General features: G+C 40.8%; 1 protein-coding gene across 12 annotated transcripts in view; it reads left to right on the forward strand.

Annotated features, from left to right (window-relative positions):
* TIAM1 (TIAM Rac1 associated GEF 1) overlaps window positions 1-17,124 on the forward strand; it is a 457,120-nt gene that overhangs the window by 322,789 nt on the left and 117,207 nt on the right. For all 12 annotated transcript variants that reach the window (XM_032174685.1, XM_032174689.1, XM_032174683.1 and 9 more), the window contains one exon: window positions 4,393-4,565. In XM_032174685.1, coding sequence (XP_032030576.1) covers window positions 4,393-4,565 — 173 coding nt within the window. The remainder of the gene's footprint in view (window positions 1-4,392; window positions 4,566-17,124) is intronic.

The following is a 17,124-nucleotide window of genomic DNA, read 5'->3' on the forward strand; positions in this document are numbered from 1 at the left end:
GCTTCAGCCTCCCAAGTAGCTGGGACTACAGGCATGTGCCACCATGCCTGGCTAATGTTTTTATTTTTTGTTGAGACAGGGTCTTGCTATGTTGCCCCAGGCTGATCTCCAGCTTTTGGCCTCAAGCGATCCTCCTGCTTCGGTCTTCGGTTTACAGTTGCATTGGTGCCCGGCCTCCTAGAACATTATCTTTTGATGATTTTTTGCTGTAGTGGTCTTGCCTATGAGACATAGATGTGCATCGTATGGAAGCATTTTGGAGAACTGCAGTGTTCTTTCTCATGTGTGACGTGCCTTGGCTTAACTTGGAGATGCTATAGGGTTATGTCTGAGGGGCCTGGATCACACCAGCTGCTCTGTTCTGGGGGAGTGAGAGGAGATGAGGGGAAAGGCTTCTTCCTCTTCCACTTCCTGCTTCTCCCCTAGATGGGCACACCACTGGACGCTGCAGCCTCTTATCCTTAGCAGCCCACCTTAGCATTCATTTTATTAATTAGTGCCAAGTTCTTAATAGCTTGATCCGAAGATCACCTGCATCACAGCCTCTTGAGGGTCTTTCTGGGTTGTACCCCACACCTGCTGAATCACAAGATTTGGAGGTAGGCCCTGGATGAGTTTGCTGGGGCTGCCATAGCAAAGCATCACAAAATGGATGATGGAAATAACAGAAATGTATCACCTCACAGTCCTGGAGGCTGGAAATCCAAGATCAAGGTGTTGGCAGGGTTGGTTTCTTCAGAGACTGCTCTCCTTGACTTGGAGATGGCTGTCTTCTTCCGGTGTCTTCACACAGTCTTCCCTTTACTTGTCTATGTTCAAGTTCCTTCTTCTTATAACGACACCATTTATATTGGATCAGGGCCCACCCACGTGACCTCGTATTATCTTAATTACCTCTTTAAAGGCCCGATTTCCAAATATGATCATATTCTGAGCTAACTGGATTTAGGATGTTTGGAGGGCACGATTCAGCCTCCAGCAGACCCTGACTTTGTGATTAAACAAGCTTACCAGGGGATTCTCACTCTCAGGTTGAGAGCAGCAATGTTAGTGGCGTAAAATAAAAATGATTAGTTGGCTTTTTTTACTTGGGACATATCAGAGGGGTTTATTTTGTTTCTGCCATTCCCTCAGAGAGTAAATGACACAGAAGTCAGGGTGCAGGTGTCCAGGAGCACAGCCCACAGGCCCTTTAGGGAAGGGAGTCTTTACTTTCTTGGTGACGCAGATCTGAGTGACACAACCTGTTGGAATTCAGGCCCAGAACATGGAGCCACCGAGTTCTTTGCTTCATCCTGATGGGTTCCCAGGATTTGTTGACATCCTCAGGGCTTTGTCCTTGCTCAAAAGCAAGTCTTGCAGCTGACTTTTTCTTAGCAATGCTTGAATATTGGGAAATAAGAAGCAGAACACGTTGGAACTGTGGGATAGAGATTTTTATTTTCCCAAAGATTCTTTCCCACTAGGCAAAGTAATTGATTTTTTTAAAAAAAGATTTCATTTGGAATTAGTCTCTGGAGTGTTTCCATGGACAACGGAAGAAGGTACAGATTATGTTCCAGGGAAGATGAAGGTAAACAGACTTTCATCAGGGAGAACATGGTTCTCAGATTTGCTGCTTTGCGTTCATCTTAAAATTGGAACAAGTTGATCATTGAGTAAAAGCTGATTTTAATCACCTTTGGTGGTGCTTTGTTGTGGATGATTCTAAATCAAAGTTGAAAAATTATACAAACAATTACCTGATAGGACCATACAACATTCAATAGGTGCATGTGTTAGATTTGTGAGTGTCCCCTAATTCATTATCCACAGGCTTCTTTCTCTCTTCTTAACCTATGCTAACGTGTGTTGCTCCTTTTATGTTAGGAATGTACTTTTCATTAGTGTTGAATTAGTCGTAAAAACTATTTAGAGCAGGGTTTCTCAAAAGTGACACTGTTGACATTTTCTGGATAATTATTTGTTGTGAGGGCTGTCCTGGGCATTATAGATGCTTAACAGCTTCTTTAGGCTCTGTCCACTAGATACCAATAGCACCTTCCCCCAAGTTGTGACAACCAGGAAGGTCACCAGACATTGCCAAGTTTGCCCCATCATAAGAACCTCTGACTTAGAGGAAAACGGTTTCCCCCTCCCATTTTTGTTATTTCTTTATCTCTCTAATCTGTGCTAGCCTAAGGCATGGAAATAGGAGGTACAGATGATTCTGCTTTTTGATATAAGTGTTCGCGAAAAGCCTTGAGATCCTCAAAATAATTGGGATTTGAGAAAAATAGAGTTGGGGCAGACTACTCTACAGGTATGTATTTAAATTATACCATGCAACTTTTAAACCCCAAACTAAAAAAAATTAGCTTGGTGTGGTGCCTCACTCCTGTAATCCCAGCACTATAGGAGGCTGAGGCAGGAGGATCACTTGAGGCCAGGAATTTGAGGCCAACCTGGGTAACATAGTGAGACCTTGTCTTTACAAAAAAATACACAAATTAGCCAGGTATGGTGGTATATGCCTGTAGTTCCAGCTACTTTGGAGGCTGAAGCAGGAGGATCACTTGAGCCCAGGAGTTCAAGCCTGCCGTGAGCTATGATTGTGCCACTGTGCTCCAGCCTGAGCAACAGTGGGACCCCATATCTACAAAAATAATGGTAATAAAAAATAAAAATAACCGTGCAGAACTCCACTAAAATTTTTTAACAATAAGCAACATAAAACTTTATGTTTCATTTTTATTTTTTTGTGACAGGGTCTTGCTCTGTTGCCCAGGCTGGAGTGCAGTGGCATGATCATGGCTCACTGCAGCTTCAACCTCCTGGGCTCAAAACAATCCTCCCAGCCACCTGAGTCGCTGGATCTGCAGGCATGTCTGGCTAATTTTTTTTATTTTTAGTAGAGATGAGGCCTCACTATATTGCCCACGCTGGTGTCGAACTCCTGGGCTCAAGTAATCCTTCCATCTTGACCTCCCAAAGTGCTGGGATTACAGGCGTAAGCCACTGTGCCTGGCAAACTTTATCTTTCAAAAAAGCATTAGCATAGGGCTTTACCTTTGAAAAAAGAAGCAACTGTAACTTGAATGGGTAGAAGGAATAATTGAGACTGCTGAATTATGGAGACAAGGACCACAAGTATGAAATCATGATGCTCAGCAGCACCATGCAATAAGGACTCGTAAGCAGACCCCATGGTCAAACTGTGCCAAGAGAAAAAATGTGAAATGAATGGGCAGGGCATATCAATATGCTACATTCATCTGTGTGGAGGGACGTAGAGTTCAACAGCTGTTCTGTGGTAATGCGAAATATTATAGGCTAGGAAAAGTTGCCCTTGAACCAGTGTGACCTTTCCATTGATCTGCATCATTCTACACTACTAATCACATATAAGCAAATTTGCTTTACAGATTCCCATTGTAGCTGAATAGATTGAACTTTCAAGGGTTGTGCAGTTCACAGGAAGTGTGGCACTTGTTTGTGGTAAGGAAAATGATGAAAATGGACGGACAGCTTATGTTGAAGTTGAGGAAGAGTCATAAAGTTATATACCCTGGCTTCCCCTGAAATTGATTTCAGTTAGTTCAGAGTAAGTGTTCAGCTCATAATTGCTATTAAAGTGAGCCTCAAGTTTAGGTGATAATGGAGGGAATCTATGGAAGCAGCCATCTTGCCACAAGTCTATAAAATATTCTGTTGCTACTATCTTGTTAGTTTCACAGTGCAATTATGCATGGACCAGGACTCCAGCTTCTCCAAGGCCTCTGTATGTGTGCCATAGATTTCCTCTTTCAGTAGGAACAAGGGCATGGTTGGCTTCTAGAAAAAAAAAATTTATAGATGTGAGACCAAAAATGTATCATTGTTATTCTTATCCTTAAAGTACTTAATGCTGGTATTATATATTGTTTTGTCCAAGGGCATGGTCTGGAAACTAAATACATTTTCTAGATTTTTCTGGTTGCATATCATATGAGACATATTTGAATGGGCTTTAATCGGACGGTAGTGACTTCTAATCCTCACATAGTGCCAGGCAAAGTTCTGGCCTGGAGGACCATGTTTGTATTCGCCTCGGGACAGAGGAGTCACAAGACCCTATGTCTGTGAGGAGACCTGTAATGAATCATTCTAAAACTCAAAGGAAGGGTTTGGGAGAACTTGAGGGCATGCAGGAAGGAATCCCGGGCAGGCTGAGAAGCTGCAATTTAAGATCTTTGTCCTTCTTTAGGCCCATCCAAGACTTGAGTCCAAGCCTGGCTCCATTCTCTTTACTTCCTGGGTTCCACGTGCTTTGATTTTCAGCCTCTGACAGGGTGCACGTGTTAGGTTCCACTATGGGTTCTTTTGTTTCCCAAGCACTGAATACTCATGCACACCCCTGTTCTGTTTCCTCAGGATGCACGCTATTTTTCTACGAGAGCGACGGCAGGTCTGGGATAGACCACAACAGCATCCCCAAACACGCCGTCTGGGTGGAGAACAGCATTGTGCAGGCGGTGCCTGAGCACCCCAAGAAGGACTTTGTCTTCTGCCTCAGCAATTCCCTGGGTGATGCCTTCCTTTTTCAGGTTTGTTGGGCACTTCCTTTGCAGGGCATTTCAAACCTCTGAACTGGCTACCGTCTTTTCTTGCCTAGGTACCCAGTCTCCCTCCACTGCTTTTTTTTTTTTTTTTTCAGTGGTGAGATTAATCTGTTGCTCATTATAAAAACAAAAACAGTGAATGACAAAATGAACATTTATACTAAATTCCAGGAATAGGTACATTCAGAAGTTTTCCAAGTGAAGGCTAAGGAGGGCTATGAGTTGGATGTGAGAAACTTGCTCTGTTTGTCATAAGTTGAAGGATATCTTTGTGTGGTCTCAGTACCATTTCTGTTGCATTTAAGAAAGGGATCGTGAATTTCTTCTTTTAGACATGATTTGAGCTGTCAAAAATTTTTATTTATAATATGTTCTTTTCTAATATTAATCATAAAGTAAAATAATGACATCTCAGAAATGACTGGCATCACCTAAACAGTTTCTCCTCCTCATCTGATCAGAACTTTCTCCTCAGCATCCTTGAATTTCAACATTTTTTTAAAAAAGGTACTTCTCTGCTAACTGCTTCAGGATTAACATTTTCTTTGATAGGGAATCTTTTGAGTTTGGAATAGTTGTAATATACTCTGCAAGAACTTTTTTGTGTTATGTAGGAAGGCTTTCTTTATTGATTCCATTGAAGAATTAATTTCTCAAACCTTTACTCTGTGCTTCCTATGTGCTCTGCATAGTGCTATTGAGAATACTAAGAAGATTTTGACAGTTCGTCTTTTTTTTTGAGATGAAGCCTTGCTTTGTCACCCATGCTGGAGTGTAGTGGCATGATCTCAGCTCACTGCAATCTCTGCCTCCCAGGTTCAAGCAATTCTCCTGTCTCAGCCTCTTGAGTAGCTGGGACTATAGGCACCTGCTGCCACGCCTGGCTAATTTTTGTATTTTCGGTAGATACGGGGTTTCACCATATTGGTCAGGCTGGTCTCGAACTCCTGATCTCAGGTGATCCACCCACCTCGGCCTACCAAAGTGCTGGGATTACAGGTGTGAGCCGCTGCGCCCAGCTGACAGTTCGTCTTCTTAAAAGTGTTCACATATAATGGAGGGGACAGACATAGCAAATCTTTATAATGTGGTAAAGCCTACCAATGACTTATTAAAGGAAGAGCAGGTATAAGTGGTGTGACAAGGACAGTAAGAATATAACATGCAAGGAGGGGGCTGGAACAAAGGTATAGAGGAAAGAAATCATTTATTTCACCAAGTTTCTGGCTTTGGCTTCAGAAGCTGTTTCTATTTGGACAATTAAAGTAAGAAATATAAAGTGCTAATTTTGATTATATAAAGACAAAGCATCTGTGTTTTCTTTTTTAAAAATCTGTGATGTAAAACACAGAAAGAAGAGTGCACACAACATAAGTGTACTGCTCAGTGAGCTATCATAAAGTAAATTATGCAACCACCAACCAGGACAAGAAATAGAAGTTTCAGGCACCTAAGCCACCTCCCCCAACCCCACCCCACTCACAAATGCAGCCTACTAGTTGAATTGAGTATGTCTTTTATTATCTAAGTCAGGACACTTTTATTTATCTGGGAATGATTTAATTTCCCTTTCATTTTTGAAGGATAGTTTTGCTGGATATAGAATTCTTAATTGACCATTTTATTTCAGTGCTTTGAAAATCTCACTGCTTTCTGGCCTTCATGGTGTTTGATGAAAAATCAGCTGTTTATCCTGTGAGGCTCCCTTGCTGATTTGAAGATCATGACTTTGTCTTTAAACAGTTTGAGTATTATGTGTCTAGGTATCATTCTCTTTGAGTTTACTTTATGTGGAATTTATTGTCTTTCAGATATGTATCTTTTAATATTTTAAAATTTTAAAAATTGTTGTGGGTACTAGTAGCCACAAAATAAAATGTGTATATATTTATGGGGTAGTGTCTTTTGGATCTGTACATTTGTGTGCGTGTGTTTGTGTATTTAAATCACATTTGGAAATTTTTTAGCTATTATTTCTTCAAATAGTCTTCCTGCTCATTTATCTTGCTCCACTTGTTTGGTGACTCCTGTTCTGTTTACATTAGTATGCTTGATGAAGTCCCACAAGCCTCTGAGACTCTGTTCATTTTTTTTTCATTCTATCCCTTAATCTCACTTGATCTGTCATAAGTTCACTGGTTCTTTTTTCTTCCAACTCAAATCTTCTGTTGAGCTCTTCTGGTTATTTTTTTTATATGTATATATATGTATATAAAATATACATATATATGTATATAAATATATGTTTTTTTTTTTTTTTTTTTTTTTTTTGGTTTTGAGCTGGAGTGCAATGGCATGATCTCAGCTCACCACAACTGTGCTCTGCCTCCCAGGTTCAAGCAGTTCTCCTGCCTCAGCCTCCCAAGTAGCTAGGATTACAGGAATGTGCCACCAAGCCCAGCTAATTTTGTATTTTTTTTTCTAGTAGAGGTGGGGTTTCTCCATGTTAGTCAGGCTGGTGTCAAACTCCTGACCTCAGGTAATCCACCTGCCTTGGCCTCCCAAAGTGCTGTGATTACAGGTCTGAGCCACTGCACCTGGCCATTTTTTCTTTTCTTTTCTTTTCTTTTTTTTCTTTTTTTTTTTTTTTGAGACAGAGTCATGTTCTGTCCCCCAGGCTGCAGTGCAGTGGTGCACTGATTTTGGATCTGACTTTTCTGAAACAGTTTCTGTTGACTACTATAATGTCAATAGAAGCAGTCCTCCCGTTTTGGTCTCCCAATCCACTTTATTGTTGTTTATTGTTTATTTGCATGTCTCATAAATTGCCAAGTCTCTGCTCAGCAAGTTTAGTAGTCAGCTAATTATTAGAAAGAGATTTCCTTAAATGTACAGAAGCAATAAGTTTCCTAGTCTTTCCTAAGAACAGAAGTTTGCAAGTTCAAGCATATCATCAACACTCAGGCAACTAGCTTCCATCTCTGCCTTAGCCTTCATCTCTGCGTTCACTGAGCAGTAGGGTCAGTAGTGCACTGATCACAGCTCACTGCAGCCTCAGCCTCCTGGGCTGAGCAGTCCTCCCAGCTCAGCCTCCTGAATAGCTGGGGCTACAGGTGTGCACCACCACAGCCAGCTAATTTTTTCTATTTTTTGTAGAGATGGGGGTGTCACTTTATTGCCCAGGGTGGTCTCAAACCCCTGGCCTCAAGTGATCTTCCTGCCTCAGCCTCCTAAAGTGCTGGGATTACAGGCATGAGCCACTGTGCCTGGCCTGGTTCTTTCAAACAAAAATTATATTTCTTTATTGATATTCTCTAATGTGATATTAGTCTCATACTTTATTTCTTTAGACATGGTTTATTTTAGTTCTTTGAATACGTTCAAAATAGTTGCTTGAAATCTTTGTCTAGTATACTCAACATGGGATTTTTCTGAGACAGTTTCTATTGACTACTTCTTTTTCTATATATGGGCCATACTTTATTTAATTGTTTTAGAGATGGGGTCTTGCTCTATTACCCAGGCTGGAGTACAGTGGTGCAATCATAGCTCACTGTAACCTTGAACTCCTAGACTCAAGCAATCGTCCCACCTCAGCCTCTCAAGTAGCTGAGACTACAGGTGTACACCACCACACCTGACTGATTTTTTAAAAATATTTTTTAAAGACAGAATCTTGCTATGTTGCCCAGGCTGGTCTCAAACTCTTGGCCTCAAGCAGTCCTCCCATTTTGGTCTCCCAACCCACTGGGATGATAGGCATGAATCACCATTCCTGGCCCATACTTTATTGTTGCGTATTGTTTATTTGCATGCCTCATACTTTTTTGGTTTAAATTGTACATTTAAAATAATATAAATGTGGCAGCTCTGAAAGCAGATCCACCTCCCATCCTCCAGGATTTGCTATTGTTGTTGATTATTGGTGGTGATAGTGCTTCTTTGTTTAGTGGCTTTCTTAAAATCTGTAAAATATTTAGGCTTTGTTATGTGTGCCCACTGAAGTCTCTGCTCAGCTGGTTTAGTAGTCAGCTAATTATTAGAGATTTCCTTAAATGTACAGAAGCAATAAGTTTCCAATCTTTCCTAAGAACAGAAGTTTGCAAGTTCAAGCACATGATCAACGCTCAGGCAACTAGCTTTCATCTCTGCCTTAGCCTTCATCTCTGCTTTCACCAAGCTGTAGAGTCAGTCATAGGGTGAGCTTAGGAACTTCTTGGGACTATCTGGGCTTGTGGACAGCCTTATACATATTCGTGACTATATTAGTCAATTCTCACACCACTAATAAAGACATACCCGGGACTGGGTAATTTATAAGGAAAAGAGGTTTAATGGACTCACAGTTCCACATGGCTGGGGAGGCCTCACCGTCATGGCAGAAGGCGAAGGAGGAGCAAAGTCTTCTTACATGGCAGCAGACAAGAGATAGCATGTGCAGGGGAACTCCCCTTTATAAAACCATCAGATTTCATGAGACTTACTATCACGAGAACAGCATGGAAAGACCTGCACCCATGATTTGATTACCTACCACTGGGTCCCTTCCACAACACGTGGGAATTATGTGCATTACAATTGAAGATGAGATTTGGGTGGGGACACAGCCAAACCATATCAGTGACCTTCCAGATTCCAAGGACCGTGTCATAGCTTTTCAGAGCCTTTTGTGGAAATCGTATTCCCCAACTTTTCCTCAAGTTTCTTGATCAACTTCTTATTTGTTCGACTGTTATCACTGCTTCAGGTGACTGCAGTGTTAAACAATTGTCATTAATTGTTTTTCACAAGCACCCCCTGGAGTGAAGAGTGTTTGCATGAATGAGGTCTGAGTCAGGTCAAATAGCAACAAGCTCGTGAAGAGGTTTTTCTGGGACCTGCTAGACAGGTCGCTTAGCGATGTTTCTCTGAGAAAGGTGTTTTGGGGAAGATGTAGAGATCTACATTGGAATGCCATGTTTAGTTCCATGTGTCAGACTTGAGGAAGGTTGTTCCCTCCTGTGGTGCTACACAGCTGGTTTTCATGTGATTGTATAGATGAGGAGACAAAGATGGAAATAGAGCAATTTAAAATATCACAAAACTTGCTGTTTTTACTGAGGTTCAGCCATTTGTCTTTAATAAATGCAGCTCAGATTGTTGCAGAACTTAGATTAATTTCTGGAATTGTGAAAAAGTTGATTTTGACCATTTTTTACCACTGTTCTTGTTGCTTTTGTGAAGGAATGGCTCTTTGGAAGTTCTTAACCCTCCTACCCCACCCCAACCCCCTTTGATGTTGATGGCATTCACCAGGACACTTTAGAGAGTAGACACTATTAACAGTTATGCCAGTATACCAGGTACAAGCGAGGACAGTCCCAGGCCAACTGGAACATATAGCAACCATTCCATAGGTACATTTGAGTTGTTCCCAGGTGTTAAGGATCACAAGCAATGTTGTTGTGAGCACTCTTGTACCTGTTCTCAGGTTATGTTTGTCTACATTTCTGTTGGACAAACACATATACCTAGGAGTGGCATTGCAGGGTCATGGGTTAGGCACATATTCAGGATATGCCAAACAGTTTTCAAAATGATTAATGTAATTTATACTCTCATTAGCAGCCTAGGAGAATTCTAGTTATTCCTCATCTTTGCAAACTTGATATTCAGATTTTAAAAAATCCTTCTTAAGATATTAATATGAAATTGAGCACATATTCATGCGCTTAATGACCATTTCAATATCATCTTTTGTGAAGTGCTTATTTTACTCCCTTGTCCATTTTTTTCCCATCAGAGTTTCTTTGTTAATGATTTATGGCAGCTCTTTGTGTATTTTATATATCATTGCTGTTGATTATATTCATTGCAAGTATCTTTTTCTACTCTGTAGCTTGCTTTTTACTCTCTTAAAGGTGTCGTTTGTTGCAGTGAAACTTAATTGTAACCCATTCTCACTTCTTAAGCCTTCCTTAATGGGTAATGCTTTGAGTATCTTATTTTTTAAATCTACATGCTATAATGTCATGAAAATTTTCTTGTATATATGTTATAAATAATTGTTTTGGCTGGGCATGGTGGCTCATGCCTGTAATCTCAGCACTTTGGGGGGCCAAGGCAGGCAGATCACTGAGCCCAGGAGGTTGTGACCAGCCTGGACAACATGGAAAGACCCTGTCTCTACCAAAAAATAAAAATAAAAAAAATTAGCTGGACACAATGGCATGTACCTGTAGTCCCAGCTAGTTGAGAGGCTGAGGTGGGAGGATCACTTGCACCAAGGAGGTCAAGGCTGCAGTGAGCTGTGGTTGCGCCATTGCATTCCAGCCTGGGTGGCAGAGCGAGACCCTATCTAAAAAAAAAAAAAAATTGTTTTTCTGCATCTGACATAGTTTTTAATTGTTAATTGGAAATCTTGCAAATGAAGAAATGTCTAACTATCTGACAGCAACAGTAACATTATTATGAGATTGGTGGCTATGGTTTACTTAGCCCTTATTGTATACCACCATCTTAATGTGAGTCACATGTAATTCTTAGAGCAGTAGTTAGTTGGATTATGTATCCACATTTTAATCCATTGATGTGTGTTGTATACCCCATTTGTTGAAGTCAAGGCTTACAAAAGCTAGTAATTGGACCCAAACTCAACTCAAATCAAGCCTATGTTTCTCCAAAGCCTTTTATTGTCTGAGTATACTATTTGTCCTATTACTATTGACCCTAAGAAGAACATGGGCAAGAGTCAGTGGCTACAGTAAAAAGCGACTAGCTTTTTCTCATTCCTACAATTAAGCTACTCATTGGAAATATTTCTAAAGTGAAACCTGATTTTGGTTATTCTTGCCTTACTACATAGGTTAGATGGTTATCAGATGGATTTCAGAAAGGCTTCCTTAAACATTTTTTTAACCCTCAAGTGGAATCAGAAGATTTTCTTTTTCACTTACACATTTCTGATGTGAATTCCTTTTGAAAGGACCTTCATGGCCATAAAATTACTAGTAGAATGTAAATACCCAATAGATCACATGAAGTAAACTTTCTTGTATGTGACAATATAAGATCTTGTTTTTGAAAACCTTTGTGTCTTCTTGCTATGGTGAAATCTTTATGCTGTTTATGAGGGATAGAGCACAAAATGAAACTTTTGAAGGAAATTACTGCTGTTTGGATACCATGAAGGCATTCTCTGCCTTCTGCTTATTATAAATCCATGTAACTCTGGAGCAGCCGCATCAGAATGAAACCTGTTTGTGTAGGGGTGAGGCTAAAGCACAGGCGATCAGCCATGATTATGGAAGTAATTTGTAGGTTATTCCAGCCCCGGGGCTCAATTCAGTGCACACAGTTTCCAGAGCCTGTGTGCTGCTGATTCGACACTGTTACTCAAATACCCACAGATGCACCCATGGAAAGGAGATTCATGTTACCAACAAAAGTAGAAAATGAATTTAAATGTGTGAGGCCGGGGGAAAGTGGGAATGAGCAGGAATTTTGGAGTCATGTATATGGAAGAAGTGCTATGCTGTCTGCACTATTTTAATTTAAGCTCCTTCCTTCAACTTGAAGCCAGAGACAGTACCTACCACCTACAAAGTACAACTTCCTATTGGGCCTTCATTCATTCATTACCTTAGGATGTCACATACAATTCCAAAAAGCTCACCCACCTTTAATGGTAACATATCCTAATATTAGCTATTAATTTGTCCGTTAAATGCCTTGGGAACACAGCTACCAGGCAAATAAGAAAGATGATAGAGTAGAAAATCATATGCAGTTACATATCTAAAGGGGTATAGAAAATGTTATCTCTAGGAATTGATTGCCTTTTCCTTCCATAGAAAGTTTTCTCATCATTTAGAAAGTCACTTGTGCAAGAGTATTGTATGCATATTAAGAAACTCATATGCCATTAAGTTGAGTTGAAGATTAAGTGTGATAATGATGGTAAGTGTCTGACAGATAGCGAACGCTTAACAGTTACCATTTTAGTAACAAAGAAAAAAAGACTAGTTCCATGGGCTCCTCTTAAATAAGCATCTTTACAAAAATTAAGTGTGGCTTCACTGTGAAAAGGCTAAGGTCTTGAGTTTCGTCAGGCTCAAGAGAACTACCTTGGAAGCCATGTCTAGCTGTGTGTGTCAGACTTGAGGAAGGTCATGACCACATGCCCTGGACAAGGGCAGCCAGGTTAGGGAAAAACCTGTAAATCATCTTTCATAAGGAGGTGTCAAGTGGACTTGTGGTAGAAAAGACTTTAATGGGGATTTGGCATCTTGACCCAGTGCCCCTCACAAAGGAGGTGCGGTCCCTGCAAGACCCTGGCCAACAGGTGAGCCTGCCCACTGGGAAGCCTCTCCCGTTCCTGGAGATCTCCCAGCTTTCAACCATCGGTTTTGTTAGGCAGCCCTAAGTCCTAGAAAGTTCTTCATCATGTTGAGATAATATGTTCTTTCTGGTGAGTCTTGCCATTTCTCTTTGTTTCTATATTCACCCCCAGAGTCCTGTGCAAGTTTTCTGCTTATCCTTACTCATCACCTTTTAGATACTTAAAAACAGCTTTCATTTACCTCCTGGCACGTCTCTTTGGGCTACCCTGCCTACGGTTCCCAAGCCATTCTCCGTGTTCTTACTTGTAAGCGTGCCCAGGAGCTCAGCATCCTGTATGAGCCTCTGTGTGGTCTGCCCCATGCAGGCTGCAATGAGGTTCCCATTGTCCTTGTTTCCTCTAAAGTCAATTCCTTTTATTAAAAGCCACATCAAACTGTTGACTCAGACTGAGCTCGTGGTATCTTAAACCCTCAACATCAATTCTTACCCAACAAGGCCTTCCCCATCTTACTTTAATAGATTTTTTTTTTCAAAAACCCAACTCAGAACTTAAATGCACCTCTTTGATATGTTATCCTTGTGGCTTTTATCCTTCTAATAAACTGTTGAAATCCTCTGGGATCCTTATTTGATCTTCCCTGGTGTTTATATTCCTCTTAACTTCACATCATCCACTGATACGACAAGCTGAGTGCGAGGTCTTCGTTCTCTTTGTTGGTTTCCGTGTTGACTTAGTCTGTAGCTAAGTCCTGTTTTCCCCACACCGTAGATTATATCCCTGCCCCTAGCCAGCCACTGTAGAAATATTTACCTTTGATTTTGGCATGGATTAGTTGTGGAGAAGGGCCAACTCTAGGATATGTGGAGCCCCAGGCAAATATTTTTTTATGGAGGCTTTATCTATATAAAGAATTTGGCTCACTCTGGATCGACTGTCAGCACCATTCTGGTGGCCCAGTCTCAAGCAATCTGGTGAAAGAAATACCACACAGTCTGGTGGGTGCAACTCACTAGCCACAGACTCAAGTTCAAGAGCTTCGGGCATCTTTTTGACACTGAATAGCTGGTATAGGGTGAGAGAGCTCCCTGAAGGGGAGAAACCTCCTGAAACCTCCCCTTTCCAGGAGACGGAGGGCAACTTGGAAAATTTCAAGAAAAGCCCTCCAAACTATGGGACCTCCTGAGGTGCAGAGCCCTGGGAGGGGCCCCACTTGCCTACCTCTTAGGAGACTATTAATGGAGAATGTGGATGTTGAAGTGCAAAATGAATATACAAGGCTGGAAATCAGCTAGATTTTATGCCTTCTTGTGGGTGCCTCAGAGGTTTCCCCACACTGCAGAGGTATAATTGTGGTTGAGCTAGATCTTCCTATACAATTTCTATACTGTTATGTATCATACAAATTATGTTACTAACCGTATTCTTCCTTTTCTTACATTAGTTTAAATTTGTATTAAATCAATATCCCAGCATAGTTTAAAAGAATTCAGCTAACATTAAAAGGCTTAAAGTGAAATTATTTTCCTCCTTTTGCCCTCTTCGCCTCATGAGGCTTATTCCCTAGAAGCAACTATACAAAACTACTTTAGCTGATGTTTTGTTTCTTTGTTTTCTTGCATTTGCCCTCATTAACATGTTTATACTGCTGTTTCTAATGGATTTTAGATAATACTTCTATTATGATAGATGAACATTTAGCTGTGTCAGCTATAAATTCTTCTTCTTCATCTTCCCATATAGGTATATGAACATTTAGGATTAAAGCACTAATCAGTGTTATTACATTGTTATGACCATATAAATAGTATTGGCTGCTGAGTCAAGTAGTGTACTGTGATCTTATTTCTTTTCTGTAACAATTTCTTAATTGCTTGTTTTTTTTTCTGTAGTTAATGACTGCTCCCCCTTTTTTTTGAGAAGGCTCATATTGCTTATTTTCCTGGTTATGTGGCAGTGATATTTTCTAAATCTCCAGCGTGTTAGCTTGTTCATCAGTGATGTTTTCCTTTGAAGCCTGCCCTCCCCTGGCACATTGTCCTGCTCCCATATGGCTGCTCTCCGGGCCTCATGTACAACAGCCTCCCTAGAATTACCAGCTGCTTCGTTTTCATGAAAATAACCTGTAGTAACTTCCTATAAAATGATGCATATTTAAAAAGTCTTCATTCTACATTTTACTTGCATAATATTTGAGTAATTTGGAATTTTGGCTTGGAGATCATTTCCCCTTGGTTTAATTATTTTCTGATAATGTTCCCATTTCTGATTAGCATGTTTGTATTTTATTTTCTTTTTTTCTCTTTAGCATCATTTCCTTATCACTGGTGTTCTGATCCTTTTTTAGTATATATGCTGCCAAAGCAAGCACAATTTCTTTTCTTTTTCTTTTCTTTTTTTTTTTTGGAGATAGGGTCTCACTCTGTCGCCCAGGCTGGAGTGCAGCCTCAGCCTCCCAAGGCTCAGATGGTTCTCCCACCTCAGCCTCTCAAATAGCTGGGATGACAGGTGCACACCACCAAGCTTTGCTAATTTTTGTGGTTTTTATAGAGACGGGGTTTTGCCGTGTTGCCTAGGCTGGTCTTGAACTCCTGGGGTCAAGTGATCCACGTGCCTCGGCTTCCCGAAGTGCTGGGATTACAGGTTTAAGCCACTGCACCTTGCTGGTGTTCTGATCCTTCATAGTGATTTCCTTCTATTGACATTTTAATTTTGTTTTTTTTTTTTAAAATTCCTGAAAGAAGCTTTCTCTCTCTCCTTCCCTTCATCCCTCCCTCCCTTCCTTACTTCCTTCCTTCCCCACCTCCTCTCTCCCTTCCTCCTTCCCTCCCTCCCTCCCTTCCCCTCTCCTGCTTTCTTTTCAAGCTCATTGTTCCTTTTTATTGTAACCTGTACTTTTCATTCACTTGTTTATAGCTTTAGATTCCCTTGCATCTCCAAGGGTTGTGTAGATTTTAGGGAAGCTTTCTCTGCTTCAGGCATGGCTTCTCCTTTCTCCTAGTACATTTTCTCCTGTGTGCTTTAGTCTCTGCCTTTCATGCTGGGGGCTTTCAGCAAATGTCTGGTGATCCTTGACTGGTCAGATTTACATGGGAGATACGAAAAAGCTGCTTATGTCATCTGTGCACATTAGAAGTACTGGGACCTTTCATAGCATGGACAGATAGTAAACGGCCTTGTGGAGAGACTTCGGTTGACAGTATTTGTGAGTCTTTTCTTGGAGGCGACTGAGCTTTGCCAGAGATGAATCCTGCCACTGCCCTCCATCAGGCAGGCTGCCATCTGTTTGCCTCTTTGCAGCACAAGGCCCCTATTTTCCTTGTGTCTGTCTTCCTGGAGTCCAGAGTTTCCCTTCTTTTCCAAAGAATGAACCTGGCATGGGTGAGGGTGAGAGGGATCCATTATATCACTATTTTCAGTGGGGAAGGGAAACCTTAAATTTAAAGTTGTCTTCTTTTTTTTTTTTTTTTGAGACGGAGTCTCGCTCTTGTTGCCCAGGCTGGAGTGCAGTGGCGCCATCTTGGCTCACTGCATCCTCTGCCTCCTAGGTTTGAGCAATTCTCCTGCCTCAGCCTCCCGAGTAGCTTAGATTACAGGCATGCACCACCACACCTGGCTAATTTTGTATTTTTAGTAGAGATGGACTTTCACCATGTTGGTCAGGATGGTCTTGAACTCCTGATCTCAAGTGATCTCACCTCAGCCTCCCAAAGTGCTGGGATTACAGGCCTGAGCCATCATGGCCTGGCCTTAAGTTCTCTTTACAGATATTAAAAATAATAGCTTAAATAAGTCTTCTATAAACAAAATATGATGAGTATAGAATCAACAAGAAAAAAGCCTTTTCAGAATTCACACTGGAGCTTTATTCCTATCTAGCCTCTTAAAAAAGGTAACTTTCTTTTTTTTCTTTTAAAATGAAAGCGTTTGACCTACTTTACAATTATTCTTGTGCTTCTATAAACTTGAATTATCTAAAATTTTAGTTTCCTAGATTTGGCATATATTCCCTAGTATTTCTCGTGTTTAAAATGAATTTCCCTTTTCCTGCCACTTACGTAAACCATTGATTATCTGAAATCACCAAGTGTCCTCCATGCCGTTGGATAATTGAAGCTGGATCTATTTAAATACATAATGAAGCCCTGAGCTTCATCTTATCTCTGCACTCAAAGGGGCTGTTATGCAAAATGCATTTTTTTGCTGATTATATTTGTCTGTTGGCAAGAACTTTGCTTATTCCCTTCACTGAACTGTATACAGTATTTATAGCATCTCCAGAAG

The sequence above is a fragment of the Hylobates moloch genome, unplaced genomic scaffold (assembly GCF_009828535.3).
Source record: "Hylobates moloch isolate HMO894 unplaced genomic scaffold, HMol_V3 SCAFFOLD_14, whole genome shotgun sequence".
Lineage (NCBI taxonomy): Eukaryota > Metazoa > Chordata > Mammalia > Primates > Hylobatidae > Hylobates > Hylobates moloch.